At 43.9% G+C, this 16,348-nt stretch overlaps 1 protein-coding gene across 1 annotated transcript in view; it reads right to left on the reverse strand.

Moving 5' to 3' along the window:
- The window catches only part of LOC126425269 (uncharacterized), a 133,956-nt gene that overhangs the window by 69,801 nt on the left and 47,807 nt on the right, over nucleotides 1-16,348 (reverse strand). Inside the window, exon 4 of the mRNA XM_050088237.1 lies at nucleotides 13,391-13,518. Within this exon, the coding sequence (XP_049944194.1) occupies nucleotides 13,391-13,518 (128 nt within the window). The remainder of the gene's footprint in view (nucleotides 1-13,390; nucleotides 13,519-16,348) is intronic.

Raw genomic sequence — 16,348 nt, forward strand, 5'->3', positions numbered from 1 at the left:
TACTGTGATTTAGTATCAAATTATTTTCTACAAGCCACGAACTTATTTCATGAACTACATTATTTGATAACGTTTCGAAATCGTAGCATTATTCTCGGCTGAGAAAAAAATTCAGTACATTACTTTCTGGGCAATCCTCGTACAATAGGAGCACCAAGTACGTATTGCTGGAAGGCAAGAGGCAAGGGCGTCGTCAGCCGTGTCCAAGGGAAGTGTGACAGCAACGCTCTTGTAATCTACACGGTGTATCTGAAACCTTTTACGTCAAATTGTAACACGTGATAGTGGTTCCACAACCGATTACATCGAAATAGGGGAACAATGGTCGAAAATGCATATTTATTGTTTGATGGACATACACAGCACATGCTACGAGGTGCATTCAAGTTCTAAGGCCTCCGATCTTTTTTCTCCGGACTGGAAAGAGATAGAAACATGCGCATTGTCAATACGTCCCAGAGATGGCAGTACCGTACGGTAGATGGAATTTTACCGCCAGCGGCGAGAATGAGAACTGTTTTAAATACTTAAAATGGCGACGTTTTCCTTACTTGAACAGCGTGCAATCACTCGTTTTCTGAATTTGCGTGGTGTGAAATCAATTGAAATTCATCGACAGTTGAAGGAGACATGTGGTGATGGAGTTATGGATGTGTCGAAAGTGCGTTCGTGGGTGCGACAGTTTAATGAAGGCAGAACATCGTGTGACAACAAACCGAAACAACCTCGGGCTCGCACAAGCCGGTCTGACGACACGATCGAGAAAGTGGAGAGGATTGTTTTGGGGGATCACCGAATGACTGTTGAACAGATCGCCTCCAGAGTTGGCATTTCTGTGGGTTCTGTGCACACAATCCTGCATGACGACCTGAAAATGCGAAAAGTGTCATCCAGGTGGGTGCCACGAATGCTGACGGACGACCACAAGGCTGCCCGTGTGGCATGTTGCCAAGCAATGTTGACGCGCAACGACAGCACGAATGGGACTTTCTTTTCGTCGGTTGTGACAATTGATGAGACGTGGATGCCATTTTTCAATCCAGAAACAAAGCGCCAGTCAGCTGAATGGAAGCACGCAGATTCACCGCCACCAAAAATATTTCGGGTAACCGCCAGTGCTGAAGAAATGATGGTGTCCATGTTCTGGGACAGCGAGGGCGTAATCCTTACCCGTTGCATTCCAAAGGGCACTACGGTAACAGGTGCATCCTACGAAAATGTTTTGAAGAACAAATTCCTCACTGCACTGCAACAAAAACGTCCGGGAAGGGCTGTGCGTGTGCTGTTTCACCAAGACAACGCACCCGCACATCGAGCTAACGTTATGCAACAGTTTCTTCGTGATAACAACTTTGAAGTGATTCCTCATGCTCTCTACTCACCTGACCTGGCTCCTAGTGACTTTTGGCTTTTTCCAACAATGAAAGACACTCTCCGTGGCCGCACATTCACCAGCCGTGCTGCTATTACCTCAGCGATTTTCCAGTCGTCAAAACAGACTCCTAAAGAAGCCTTCGCCCCTGCCATGGAATCATGGCGTCAGCGTTGTGAAAAATGTGTACGTCTGCAGTGCGATTACGTCGAGAAGTAACACCAGTTTCATCGATTTCGGGTGAGTAGTTAATTAGAAAAAAAATTGGAGGCCTTAGAACTTGAATGCACCTCGTACATACCAACATTGTAGCTCATAGCTATTGTCGAAGGCGACGACAGCAGTCTCAGTGCATATATTGAAGTGGTGCATGCAGTTCTGCCACACTCTCACAAAGATCCCAGGCATGTGTTGTACACTGGAACAGCCAGCGGGTGATTAATAGGGTGCACCACTGGTCACCAGACACAAGTTCGCTCACGACACATTTGTCACGTGATGATCGCACGTATCACGCTAGCGCATTAGCCTTTGCCGCACACACACTGCTATCCCTATTGTCAGTTGTCCATTACACCACACAGCCTGTTATGTAACCATGCCGAGGTGTGTTAGTGTCGTCTATGACATGTAGTCAAAGATGGAACATTACTTGTCATGATAGTTGGAGATACACATTTAATGTATGGTGCAGCAGGATATAGTCCCTGTATAGCAACATAAACGTACAGAGAATGCTTTCATCTTAACTGTATGAAGTTCACCACTGTGGGTACCAGCTTGAGAGACAATGTCATCCACACTACAGAGAAGGTTCCCGCCTATGTCTGTACACCAGACTTTGAGGAGATAGCCGGCCGAGGTGGCCGAGCGGTTCTAGGCGCTACAGCCTAGAACCTCACTGCTGCTACGGTCGCAGGTTCGAATACTGCCTTGGGCATGGATGTGTGTGATGTCCTTAGGTTAGTTAGGTTTAAGTAGTTCTAAGTTCTAGGGGACTGATGACCTCAGAAGTCCCATAGTGCTCAGAGCCAATGGAACCATTTTTTTGAGGAGATAGTGTTGGATCATGTGGCCAACCACTCATTATTAAGTACCCGTCAGCTTGCTCTTGGAGAGTACTGATGTAAGAAGTATTACACCTCTGTCATAAGGAGCATGTGCAAGCACTGGGACAAACTGATTTTGAACCTCACATTCAGTTCTGTCAGTGGAGTATCCACCGCAGTGCTGTAGGGTCAAACTTTACACAGACTGTCTTGTTCACAGATGCGATCTCATTTAGCCATGACGCTGGTCTCAACAGCTGCAACAGCCTTGTTTGGTGTAAGGACAAACTGCATGCCTCCCAAACCAGTGGCCACCAGTACGTTTTGCACAGGAAAGGCCATCGGATCTTGCTGCACCTGTTTCCTCCTTACTGCTCTGCTCCAGCTTCAGATGTAACTGGGAAGTTTCATCGAAACGTCAGAATTCAACATGGAGTGTAGAACTAGAAACATTTATGGGAATCTGGCGATATCCTCGGACCAGCTGGCAAAGTGCAGCACAGGCATGCATCAGTGCCACCAAAATCAAAAAATAGAACAAATTGCTCTGAGCACTATGGGACTTAACATATGAGGTCATCAGTCCCCAGGGCTTAAAACTACTTCAACCTAACTAACCTAAGGACATCACACACATCCATGCCTGAGACAGGATTTGAAACTGCTACTGTAGCAGCCACGTGGTTCTGGACTCCACCAAAATCAGCTAGGGCTGCATGAATTCAGTGATCCTGCAGTAGATCAAAGTGTTTCCGATTTCTTCACGACGTCTGGCTGCCGTGACGCAGCCACATCTGTCTGCCGCAACACAGCCTCCTTCACAGCTTCCCGAGCAGGCGCCTCCACCTGGGGCTGTCTAACCAATGGAAGTGTCCACCTGCCCACCTGCGACGCTGCAGGTCACCTCTCTCGTGGACATCGACGCCGTCACCGTTGACTAGTCGCTGGTACCCTCTGAAGCACCCTCCATGCTGCGTCTTGCACCTGGTTTCTCGGGGCAGTTTCCCTGATGGTTACAAGACGAATGTCGGGACGCGGGTTGTTCTGCTTCCAGCCAAGCAACCATCCTCATGACTACCCACGGCACAGGCCTCTCACTGTGCCGGCCCCTGTGGCCGAGCGGTTCTAGGCGCTTCAGTCTGGAACCGCGCGACCGCTATGGTCGCAGGTTCGAATCCGGCCTCAGGCATGGATGTGTGTGATGTCCTTAGGTTAGTTAGTTTTAAGTAGTTCTAAGTGTAGGGGACTGATGACCTCAGATGTTAAGTCCCATAGTAGAGCCATTCGAACCATTTTGAACCTCTCACTCTACCCTCCAAGTTTGGTGGGGAGGGGTGCGGTATCGGCCGCTATCCGGTCGGCTGCACATTCAAACACGTGCTCCGCCAGCTATGCTGCTGTGCTTCCTACAGTCACCACCGTGGCATAGGGTATCGCCTGCCACGAAGGACTGCGCCGCTGCCAATGAGACGCAAGCATCCCCTCTCTGGACCTCCAGCCACTGGTGTACTTAAGTGTGAACATCCATACTCTTAGCCTTTCTTGTGTGTTTGTCAGCTGAATAACATTTACAAACTTTCGCAGTGGCCGGGCCTCGACATCTTCTGAGTAAACACTGTACTGAAGAGTGACAGATTTACAAAACTTTTCTATACGTATATATTTCTACATTAAAATCTATTGTTAGCAACTGACTCTGCAACTACAGAAACACAATTGTATCTATCTATATCCGGATCCCGCTCCAGCTACTGCCGGGTCTGGGTGCTGACAAGTCCTCTCGATTTGGCTTGGTGTTCTCATCACTTTTCTTCCTCCACTTGCTGCCAGCTCACACCTCTCCTTTCCACAGATATTCTCACTCCCGTTTTCCACCGTGTTCTTTGGCGCCCTCTAGGTCTTTTTCCATCCATCTTTAGTTCTTCTGTAATTTTGGGGAGTCTCTGTACACGCATCCTCTTAACATACCCATACCATCTTAATCTCTTTCTTTCAATTTCTTCTCCCATAAGGTCCTTGTTAATGTCTATATTCCTTACTCTGTCCATTCTTGTTTTTCCCTTAACTGCTGTGAGAAATTTCATTTCCCCTGCTTGCAGTCTGCTCCAGTCCGTTTCTGTCACTGTCCATGTTTCTCCTCCATAGATGACAATAGGGAAGTAATAACTCTTATACATAAGGAGTTTTGCTTTTTCTGAAACTTCCTTGTTCCAAATCAGGTGTTTTATTGATGGTAAAAATTGCCTCCCCTCTGTAACCTCCTATTAATTTTGTTGGTTATTCTTCCATTACTACATATTTCATTCCCTAAATAAGTGAAACTGTACTACCATTTTGAGTGGTTCTCCATTCAAAGTAATATTTTCGTTGATCCTTTTGTCTCTTTCATTGTAGCACCATACATGATCATTAACCCGGCTCCAGGGAGGAAGGAACCCCTTCTCTATTCCTCCACTGGGGTAATACCTGTCTGGTGCATCTCGTCACGGGGGAGGGCATCCTACACTTTAGTAAGTCGGAGTCACAGGATGGCTGAGATCAGGCAGGGACCCAGCCCCTTGGGGTATAACACGGAACCCATGCCCAGGGTTACGGGTGAAGACCTTAATGGTAGCGACAGCAGAGAAGAAACACTTCAGAATGTTGTAGCTGGCAGAAGAGGCAAGCCTCCTTTCTGGGGATTAAATGAGAAGGGAACCACTGACTTGTGGTGGAGGAGAAACTCCAAAGGCTAAGGGAGACAACCCCAACAGAAAATCCTTTCTTGCGTTAGGCGTAGCAAGCCACTAGGTAAGTCTTCATATATTGCTTTCATAACACAGACGAGAAACACAATTATGTATTATTTTTACAATTTGATATTAGACGTAGAATAAATTATTATCTGAATTATCTGTTCAGGAACAGTATCTGTTCCTCTCTCCTGCGTCCACTGAAGTATCACACTGTGTGCAAGGTTTTCCGGCGTAACGACAAGCGCCGGCGCGACGATCGAGAACGGAAGAGCAGAGAGGGCTGTGAGACAACGTCAGCCAATAGCACGCTGGCAGACCCCTCTCTAGAACGACACCGACACCGAGAAAGGAGCGACCTCTACACGAAGAGAATATAAGCGCCTCGCCGCCTAGCCGAGGGCCCATCTGCCTTTGGCTCGGGAGTGTCGTCTTTGTGCTGCCACTTTCGTGCAGTGTTCTACAGTGAGTATTCTACAGTGCGTATTTTACAGTGAGTGTTCCTTGTGTTTTTTGGGACTTGTTGCGAACGGTCATCATACTGTCGCTGGATGTGCCTTTTATCTCTTGCGAACAGAAACCAGACTGTCGCCATGTTTTTTAATTGTGTGTTTACTATGTTACTTGTCTGATTCCTGTGTATTTTATCTACATTGCCAACCCCTTTTGCTTTCTGTTTTAACTTTCCGCAATTTTACGCCATTTTACACTTTAAATCACCATTTTATCGCCTGTTTTTTCTTGTTTCTTTCTTCTTCCTTTATTTAAAAAAACGTCTGTAGGCTGTAGAGCAGCGTAGTAAGCTGCTGCCAGCCCGCCCCCTTCGGGGGGAATTGAAAATCAATAAAGAAAAAAAAATAGCCGAGGGCGGAGTGGAAGAGGAGACGTCATACAAACGCTACAGCAGTGAATTATGTGGTCCCGGCGGAGGTTCGAGTCCTGCCTCGGGCATGGGTGTGTGTGTTTGTCCTTAGGATAGTTTAGGTTAAGTAGAGCGTAAGCTTAGGGACTGATGACCTTAGCAGTTAACTCCCATAAGATTTCACACACATTTAAACATTTTTTGAGTGAATTGTATTGTTTTGCTTGCACTGAAATTGTATACACCAAAGGACAATGATTATTTACATGTCGCCATTTGTGAATATGCAAAGTTAAGTATTATCAGTTTAACTTACTGCAGCCGGCCGCTGTGGCCGAGCGGTTCTAGGCGCTTCAGTCTGGAACCGCACTGCTACTACGGCCGCAGGTTCTAATCCTGCCTCGGACATGGGTGTGTGTGATGTCCTTAGATTGGTTAGGTTTAAGTAGTTCTAAGTCTAAAGGACTGATGTTATATCCCATAGTGCTTAGAGCAATTTGAACCATTTTTTGAACTTACTGCAATAATCTCCATTAATACAATTTGCTTGAATTGTTGTTTAGCGTGCAGACATAATACAAAGGAAGTTATAACAATCATCACGTGGTGTAACTCATAGCCGACGATACAGTACACACTTTGGCTTCTCTGCAATAAATGGGATTTGTTATATGAATCATATCATTGTGAATGAGGAAGATAGAATCAGTCATGTTCTAGTGTTTGCAGATTAATGAATCAAGTCAACAGACGTCATCCTGCGTTGTCGTCGATGAAATTGCTCGGACAATAAACTATTTAATTGATGATTCATTTATCATTATATTTTTATTTCTTGTTAGAAGCGGAATAAATGAAAGTAAGTTGATCTCAAGTCCTATTCAAACCCCAAATCCGGAATTTGATGAAATGGACAGGATAGTTCCTATGATTAATGTTGATAGGAAGAGAAGTTTTGTGAGTTGTTGGTCATTAAAAAGGAGAGGATTGATACCTCTATGGTTATTTCTTCTGTGTGACAGTTAATCACAGGCCCGTTTAAAGGAAGTTAATCATTTTTTTAAAATAAATGTTTAGATAATTATTCGACTCTCATACCAAAGATTAAATTGAAAACTGTTTAACACTGACTGACAAAAGAAGCTTTACTCTCTTCGTTAATTAGTTTTAGTGTTTGTTACCTTTCATTGTTCTCGTGTCCTGGTGATAAGACGTGCTGTGTAGTTTTAAAGTGAAATTGTATTATACAATGAAAGCAATTTATGAACAATATGATTATCTGATTTACGATACCATGTATTCCACCTCCCGCAGCTCTGGAAGATTAGTATTGTTTTAATTTTATATGGGGAATTTAGATAGAGGCGAACATCTTCACAACGGCGCTGCTCAACAATAGAGGTACGTGAATGTGTTCATCTCTTTCCATTCGTGGCTGCCAATGTCAGTTTCAGGATGCACACATCAAAAAAAGTTTTGCATCACCCCAGTTCCCAGAATTCCTGAAGACCAACGTTGACTGTGGATACCGTATCGCAGACACAGTCCTTTTGACTGTCACTAAACCCCTCATGCATGAACAGCCCATATTAGTCAGAGGGAATCAGACAGCCGATCAGTTCCAGTCATTCCACCAGGAAGGAGGTATACGGCTCGTATTGCCTGCAGTTCAACCATGCCTAGCGGTCAATACCGCGGTTTGAACACGTCTACTTTGTTACTTTGTGCCAAGAAGGGTGTTGCGTACATAGTTACGCGTAGTCAGCGCGTACACAACTTTCCCACTAGAGCGCGCCCCGCTAAGCACAACAGCGCAGGCGCAGCGCTCGTTCGTCTCCGCACTACGAGATGGCGCTTTCTTAGAGACGGACCAAATTCTGCTTCCGCCGATCCGTGTATTAATATGTAACGCAGCCAATGAGATTGCTGCTAACGTAGAACCTTTTCTCCTCGCGGATCACACTCGTGCAGTGATACCTGAACGCTCAAGGTATTATAACGAGTGTACAGACCTCCGATTAGTCAGTCTGCATTTGTCTGCACCAGTCTGCATTAGTCTGTACCAGTCTATAGTCAAGTTTCAGTCTGCGCCTAATAAGATTATCATATTCCTGTACATAGCCATGAAGATAAATGTATAGAGACTTTGTCAAGTATCAGAGATATGTGAGAATAAGATTAACGTACCAAGACCAAAGGAACTTCAGATTGTCAATTGCAAACAGCATCCAGAATCAAGTTACGTAATAACTATGCTTTTTATTATTTTAATAAATGTGTGTCAAAATTAATCAAGTTCTGTTTAAAGTTGGTCACTGTCAATCTGCTACTCTAAGCGTGCAAGTGGCATTTCCATCGTCTGACCTAACGGCAGAAGATAAACACGCCACTATAACACCACGAGACATATTGCTGACACTCGCCTACTTCGTTAGAGCGACAAGTCAAACAATCTGATGGTGTGTGTACCGTAGGTCTTACAGTACGCACACCACAAAGGGCTCTCAATAATGGAAGTGTCCAGGCATCTTGGAACGAACCAAAGCGATGATTCGGGCACTCGTGGCCGCCAATGTCAATGTCAATTTATTTGCCGTGACATTCAGAACCTGCAATTTCCCTTTTCATTTAGTTGCGACGTCCGATTATTTTTTTTTCTTAGATGAATAAATGTATTTTAATCACAATTCCTTTGATCCAGGCCACGGGGAAAGATAGTATTTACAACGCGCGTGCCTCTATCCCGATCGTACGTTCGCATACAACTGAGTGTGTACCGACGTAACTACACTTATGACCCATTTCCTTTGCGATATTGATTTTTATTTTTAACCAGTCACTTTTGAATGCAAGTGCCCTCTTATTTTGTGTAGTCAGTCAGGTGTATTCTTTAGTAAATAATATTCAGTGGCTTAGTTTCCACCCCGGCCTCATTGGCCGAGCGGTTCTAGGCGCTTCAGTCCGGAACCGCGCTGCTGCTATGGTCGCAGGTTCGAATCCTGCCTCGGGCATGGGTGTGTGTAATGTCCTTAGGTTAGTTAGGTTTAAGTACTTCTAAGTCTATGGGACTGATGACCTCAGATGTTAAGCCCCATAGTGCTTAGAGCCATTTGAACCATTAATTTCCACAACTGACCTTCGCCTGTGTCGCAACGGCGCTTCACGCGAAATATTTATTAAGCCACAGTCATATTATCTCTTATTTCAAAATTACGACACCGGCGAGTAAGTTTCCAACAATTTAACAGGGCGGTTACACTCGTCATGCCCAGTAGGCAAACGGTTGCAGTACTTTAGCCAGGTGTGATGTGTTTCTAAGTTGTCTGCCTTCGAAAGGTCCGACTGTCTTAAAATGAAATGCACTGCAGTATCAGGAGAGAAATTGTGGGGGATCTTATACGACTCATAGCTACTTACAGGTATTTCTGGAGTAAATGAAACCTTCAAGACTAGATATTGTTTGACGTTTGTAGACAAATCGGACCTATACTATAGGTATGTGTTATATTCATCACTTATCCTGACATTATGGCTCCATGATAAAGGAATTACAATAAAAGCAGGTAGATTTGTGAGATTTATGTTTCTGAATTTTGTTCTCAGTATAGCACTTTCGAAATCAAACTGTTACAGTCACTTTCACGTCCAAAATCTTTTCAGATTTATGAAATTCAAGAAAATCTTAATAAAGATGTTAACATATTTTGAAAAGCAACAACCATTTATTAAAAAATGTCCTTTGTCAAATATTTGTCGTACAGTTTTAAGAGAATACATTTTAGTGTCCTATTTTCGAAGGACAATTTTCATACATTAAAGAGTTGAATTATTCTGTATCAATAGAATGTCTACTACTAGTAAGTCAGATGTATTTGATGAATTTACGCCATTTCTTGGCAGTTTAAGTAAAACAAAATTTTAGTGCTTCTAGCATTGTCGGTAGCAGCTGAAGAATATACCCTGAAACGCCAAAGAAACTGATACAGGCATGCGTATTCAAATACAGAGGTATGTAAACAGCAGGAATACGGCGGTGTGGTCTGCAACTCCTATTTAAGACAACAAGTGTCTGGCGCAGTTGTTAGATCGATCACTGCTGTTACAAAGACAGGTTATCAAGATTTAAGTGAGTTTGAGCGTGGTGTTGTAGTCGGCGCACGAGCAAAGAGATACAGCATCTCCGAGGTAGCGATGAAGTGAGGATTTTCCCGTACGACCATTTCACGAGTGTACCGTAGATATCAGGAATCTGGTAAAACATCAGATCTCCGACATCGCTGCAGCAGGAAAAAGATCCTGCGAGAACAGGACCATCAAAATGGCTCTGAGCACTATGGGACTTAACATCTGAGGTCATCAGACTCCTAGAACTTAGAATTACTTAAACCTAACTGACCTAAGGACATCACAAACTTCCATTCCCGAGGCAGGATTCGAACCTGCGACCATAGCGGTGGCGCGGTTCCAGATTGAAGCGCTTGGAACCGCTCGGCCACAACAGCCGCCACGGGACCATCGACGACTGAAGAAAATCGTTCAGAAAGACGTGCAACCCTTCCGCTAATAACTGCAGATTTCAGTGCTGGACCATCAACAAGTGTCACCGTGAGAACCATTCAACGAAAGATCATCGATATGGGCTTTCGGAGCCGAAAGCCGGCCCCTGTACCCTAGATGACTGCACGGCACAAAGCTTTACGTCTCGTCTGTCCCCATCAGCACCGACATTGGACTTTTGATGACACTACTTAAGACATTAGTCGAGTCCATGCCATGTCGTGTTGCGGCACTTCTCCGTACTCGCGGGGCCCTAAACGATATTAGGTAGGTGTATCAGTTTCTTTGGCTCTTCAGTGTATATTAAAATACAAAAGATCATTAGATCTGCAAGGGATAAGAATATCCTTTAGAGCATCCTCATCGTCTCTTTTTCCTGAGACGTTCCTACCTTCGTAGGCTGTACACACAATTCGTTCCTACCTTCTCTTTCCTCCCACAGTCTGTCGTTTACCATTTTCTACCACGGTAACTCTCTTCGATTCTCATCATCCTTTACCTGGTCTCTCCATATTGTTCCTGGTCCTCCATTTCGTCTTCTTCAAGATTCTGCCCATTCCAGAGCTCTTCCTGGTAGTCTTTTTTTAACATCCTTTCAACATGTCCAAACTATTCCATTCTATTTTCCTCCATAATTCCAATTAGGCGATTGATCTGAATTGTGTTTCTTTTGTTTCATTTCTTATACTGTTCCTTCTCATCGTGTCCATGATCCCTTGTAGAAAGCACATCTCTGTAGCTTGTATTCATCTCAGATCTTCCTTTGTACAGATCCAAAATACTGTTCCATAGTTCAAAACTGGCAGATATTATTACGTGTATATCACGATAATTGCTTTGGAAAGTATTTTCCAATTCCTAATTATGTCTGATACACGATAAAAATATTTTGAACAATTTTACATCCCGTTAGAAATTTCTTGTACGGTGGCTCCTGCCCGGGTTAACTTGTTTGTTGTTGTTATGGTCTTCAGTCCAGAGACTGGTAGGATGCAGCTCTCCATGCTATTCTATCCTGTGCAAGCTTCTTCATCTCCCAGTATCTGCTGCAATCTACATCCTTCTGAACCTCTTTAGGGTATTCATCTCTTGGTCTCCCTCTACGATATTTACCCTCCACGCTGCCCTCCAATGCTAAATTGGTAATCCCTTGATGCGTCAGAATATGCCCTACCAACCGATCCCTTCTTCTAGTGAAGTTGTGCCACAAGTTTCTCTTCTCTCCAATCCTGTTCACTACGTCCTCATTAGTTATGTGATCTACCCATCTAATCTTCAGCATTCTTCTTTAGCACCACATTTCGAATGCTTCTATTCTCTTCTTGTCCAAACTATTTATCGTCCATGTTTTACTTCCATACATGACTACACTCCATATAAATACTTTCAGAAACGACTTCCTGACACTTAAATCTATACTCGATGTTAACAAATTTCACTTCTTCAAAATCGCTTTCCCTGCCATTGCCAGTCTACATTTTCTATCCTCTCTACTTCGACCGTCATCAGTTATTTTGCTCCCCAAATAGCAAAACTCATTTGCTACTTTAAGCGTCTCATTTCCTAATCTAATACCCTCAACATCACCCGATTTAATTCGACTACATTCCATTATCCTCGTTTTGCTTTTGTTGTGTTTATCTTATATCCGCCTTTCTAGACACTGTCCATTACGTTCAACTGCTCTTCCAAGTCCTTTGCTGTCTGTGACAGAATTATAATGTCATCGGTGAACCTCAGAGTTTTTATTTCTTCTCCAAGGATTTTAATTCCTACTCCGAATTTTTCTTTTGTTTCCTTTACTGCTTGCTCAATATACAGATTGAATAACATTTGGGAGAGGCTACAACCCTTTCTCACTCCCTTCCCAACCACTGCTTCCCTTTCATGCCCCTCGACTCTTATAACTGCCATCTGGTTTCTATACAAATTCTAAATAGCCTTTCGCTCCCTGTATTTTACCCCTGCCACCTTTAGAATTTGAAAGAGTATTCCAGTCAACATCTGGTTAACTTACTTCCTAGATATTTGAAAACATCTATTTACTTAATAGATTTTTTCATTACAACTCACATCCTTTATTTTGTTTTTCATTTTATATGCTGATTTTCATTACCTCATTTTATGTTTACCTTATTCCCATGCTTCCTTGTTCAGTTAGCAACTGGCATGTATCTACGAGTAGTTGTTCTTCCAATTTCTGCTCTTTGTCCTTCCATATCAACACAACAGCTGCATATGCTGAGATTTTTAAATCACCTTCTGTTCGCCCTTGACGAGCTATCCTCATGGTATTGTCCATGACAGTGTCCATATCAGTGCACAAAAATTTACTTCTCTGCCGCCTTATTAAATACTGTAATTACTCTGGCGCTCTCCCACCCTCCTTCCAATAGGAATAACACATTCTAAATAACCAAAGTTGCAGATGGTGACATAAGATACCAGATAGTAGAATCTAGGCCAATATCCACTAAATATGTACTCAACAGGCTTAGGCTTGTAAAGTAGCATCTGATGCAAAGTTTCCCAAAAGTGTTTAGGGAGTTCTGAGAAAATACGGGAAAAAAGGTACAGACGATTTTCTTCCCTGTCCTTAACTGTTCTGAGCTTAGGCTCCCTGCGTAATAATCCCACAAGGCTCACAAAAGTAGAGGTAGGGGTTGTCTAACATCACAGCCGGAGAACCTAAGATAGCTACAGCATGAGCCAGGTAAACCAGGAAACAAACTCCGAGAACTGATCGGGTGTTGTGTGTCGTTTTCTCACCCCTCGTGCATACAACACAGCTTAAAAGAAGAGATAAAACACCACTTACCATGTATTCGAATGCGAGGGGAATGAACAGACGAGAGAGATGCGTCACACCGACTGAGAACAGCTGTGCGAAGTCTCGATAGTAGCTGGAGAGCTGTTCCAGGTAGACCTTCCGCAGGACCTGGAGATCTAGAGAAGAAGACAGACTAGTGAACAAGCCAGTTGATCAGATTTCTGTAGCAGCACAGCTTTCACTTTCTGCCTACACCAGCTCACACACTGTGTGAAAGCAGAATCTGCTCTTTGAAGCTAGATCGATATACAGGGTGTTTCAAAAATGACCGGTATATTTGAAATGGCAATAAAAACTAAACGAGCAGCGATAGAAATACACCGTTTGTTGCAATATGCTTGGGACAACAGTACATTTTCAGGCGGACAAACTTTCGAAATTACGGTAGTTACAATTTTCAACAACAGATGGCGCTGCGGTCTGGGAAACTCTATAGTACGATATTTTCCACATATCCACCATGCGTAGCAATAATATGGCGTAGTCTCTGAATGAAATTACCCGAAACCTTTGACAACGTGTCTGGCGGAATGGCTTCACATGCAGATGAGATGTACTGCTTCAGCTGTTCAATTGTTTCTGGATTCTGGCGGTACACCTGGTCTTTCAAGTGTCCCCACAGAAAGAAGTCACAGGGGTTCATGTCTGGCGAATAGGGAGGCCAATCCACGCCGCCTCCTGTATGTTTCGGATAGCCCAAAGCAATCACACGATCATCGAAATATTCATTCAGGAAATTAAAGACGTCGGCCGTGCGATGTGGCCGGGCACCATCTTGCATAAACCACGAGGTGTTCGCAGTGTCGTCTAAGGCAGTTTGTACCGCCACAAATTCACGAAGAATGTCCAGATAGCGTGATGCAGTAATCGTTTCGGATCTGAAAAATGGGCCAATGATTCCTTTGGAAGAAATGGCGGCCCAGACCAGTACTTTTTGAGGATGCAGGGACGATGGGACTGCAACATGGGGCTTTTCGGTTCCCCATATGCGCCAGTTCTGTTTATTGACGAAGCCGTCCAGGTAAAAATAAGCTTCGTCAGTAAACCAAATGCTGCCCACATGCATATCGCCGTCATCAATCCTGTGCACTATATCGTTAGCGAATGTCTCTCGTGCAGCAATGGTAGCGGCGCTGAGGGGTTGCCGCGTTTGAATTTTGTATGGATAGAGGTGTAAACTCTGGCGCATGAGACGGTACGTGGACGTTGGCGTCATTTGGACCGCAGCTGCAACACGGCGAACGGAAACCCGAGGCCGCTGTTGGATCACCTGCTGCACTAGCTGCACGTTGCCCTCTGTGGTTGCCGTATACGGTCGCCCTACCTTTCCAGCACGTTCATCCGTCACGTTCCCAGTCCGTTGAAATTTTTCAAACAGATCCTTTATTGTATCGCTTTTCGGTCCTTTGGTTACATTAAACCTCCGTTGAAAACTTCGTCTTGTTGCAACAACACTGTGTTCTAGGCGGTGGAATTCCAACACCAGAAATATCCTCTGTTCTAAGGAATAAATCATGTTGTCTACAGCACACTTGCACGTTGTGAACAGCACACGCTTACAGCAGAAAGACGACGTACAGAATGGCGCACCCACAGACTGCGTTGTCTTCTATATCTTTCACATCACATGCAGCGCCATCTGTTGTTGAAAATTGTAACTACTGTAATTTCGAAAGTTTGTCCGCCTGAAAATGTACTGTTGTCCCAAGCATATTGCAACAAACGGTGTATTTCTATCGCTGCTCGTTTAGTTTTTATTGCCGTTTCAAATATACCGGTCATTTTTTAAACACCCTGTACATTGTCAGTAATAGTAAGAGTTACAGTATAGATGCCTTGGAGTGATGTTGCACAGCTCATACTACAGTGATACATTCAAAGGGCACGTCAGGTGGAGCGAGAGGAATACCATCACCTAACGTACATTCAATCATAAAAATTGTTCAAACATTGCATGAGAGTCAAAGTATCAACATCATTGAAGAAATGGAAATATGCAACTGCTTCAAAAATCACCCACACGACTCGCTTAGCGATTAGACAGATTTTAGAAATAAGAGAGTTTTAGATAGTTTCTGGTCAGTTTTACTAGCTAATAATGGAAGGTAGCATACCTGAGGATGCGTAGTTTGTCTGTTTGATTCTGACTTAGTGATACGCAGAGGATGTAAAGATTTGTACAGGCGCCTGTGTATCCTAGTTTTACAATATGCATAGTGCTTACTACATTTCCAGTGAGCTGTATTGTTTTATATGAAAACAAGCAAAAATCATGCGCAAAGGAAAGTTGTGGTAAGGACTATGGGACCAAACTGCCGGGTCATCGGTCCCTAGGCTTACACACTACTTAATCTAAATTAAACTAACTTACACTAAGGACAACACACACAACCCATGACGAAGGGAGGACTCGAACCTCCGGCGAGGGGAGCCGCGCGAGACCTGACAAGACGCCTTACACCGCACGGCTACCCTGCGCGGCCAATCATGTGCACCCCCACAGATTTTTCAAAAATTGGTTCAAATGGCTCTAAGCACTATGGGACTTAACATCTGAGGTCATCAGTCCCCTAGACTTAAAACTATTTAAACGTAACTAACCTAAGGTCATCACACACATCCATACCCGAGGCAGGATTCGAACCTGCGACCGTAGCAGCAGCGCGGTTCCGGACTTAAGCGCCTTGAACCGCTCGGCCACAGCGGCCGGCCATACATTTTTATGTTACAGTGTACACACATGTAAGATGATATGTGCGATTATTCTTGCCTTGCTTTTATGACCATCCAGGCTACTGCAAGTACTTTATGATCGGTACCATATGTACCATTGCCCCAGATCATAATAAATAAATTTCGTATCATATCTCCTTACGCCATATCACTGTATCATAATACAGATTGTCAAATTCTGTTAACGAGTATAAACATGATATTAAGATATTC

Source organism: Schistocerca serialis, chromosome 10, assembly GCF_023864345.2.
Source record: "Schistocerca serialis cubense isolate TAMUIC-IGC-003099 chromosome 10, iqSchSeri2.2, whole genome shotgun sequence".
Taxonomy (NCBI): Eukaryota; Metazoa; Arthropoda; class Insecta; order Orthoptera; family Acrididae; genus Schistocerca; species Schistocerca serialis.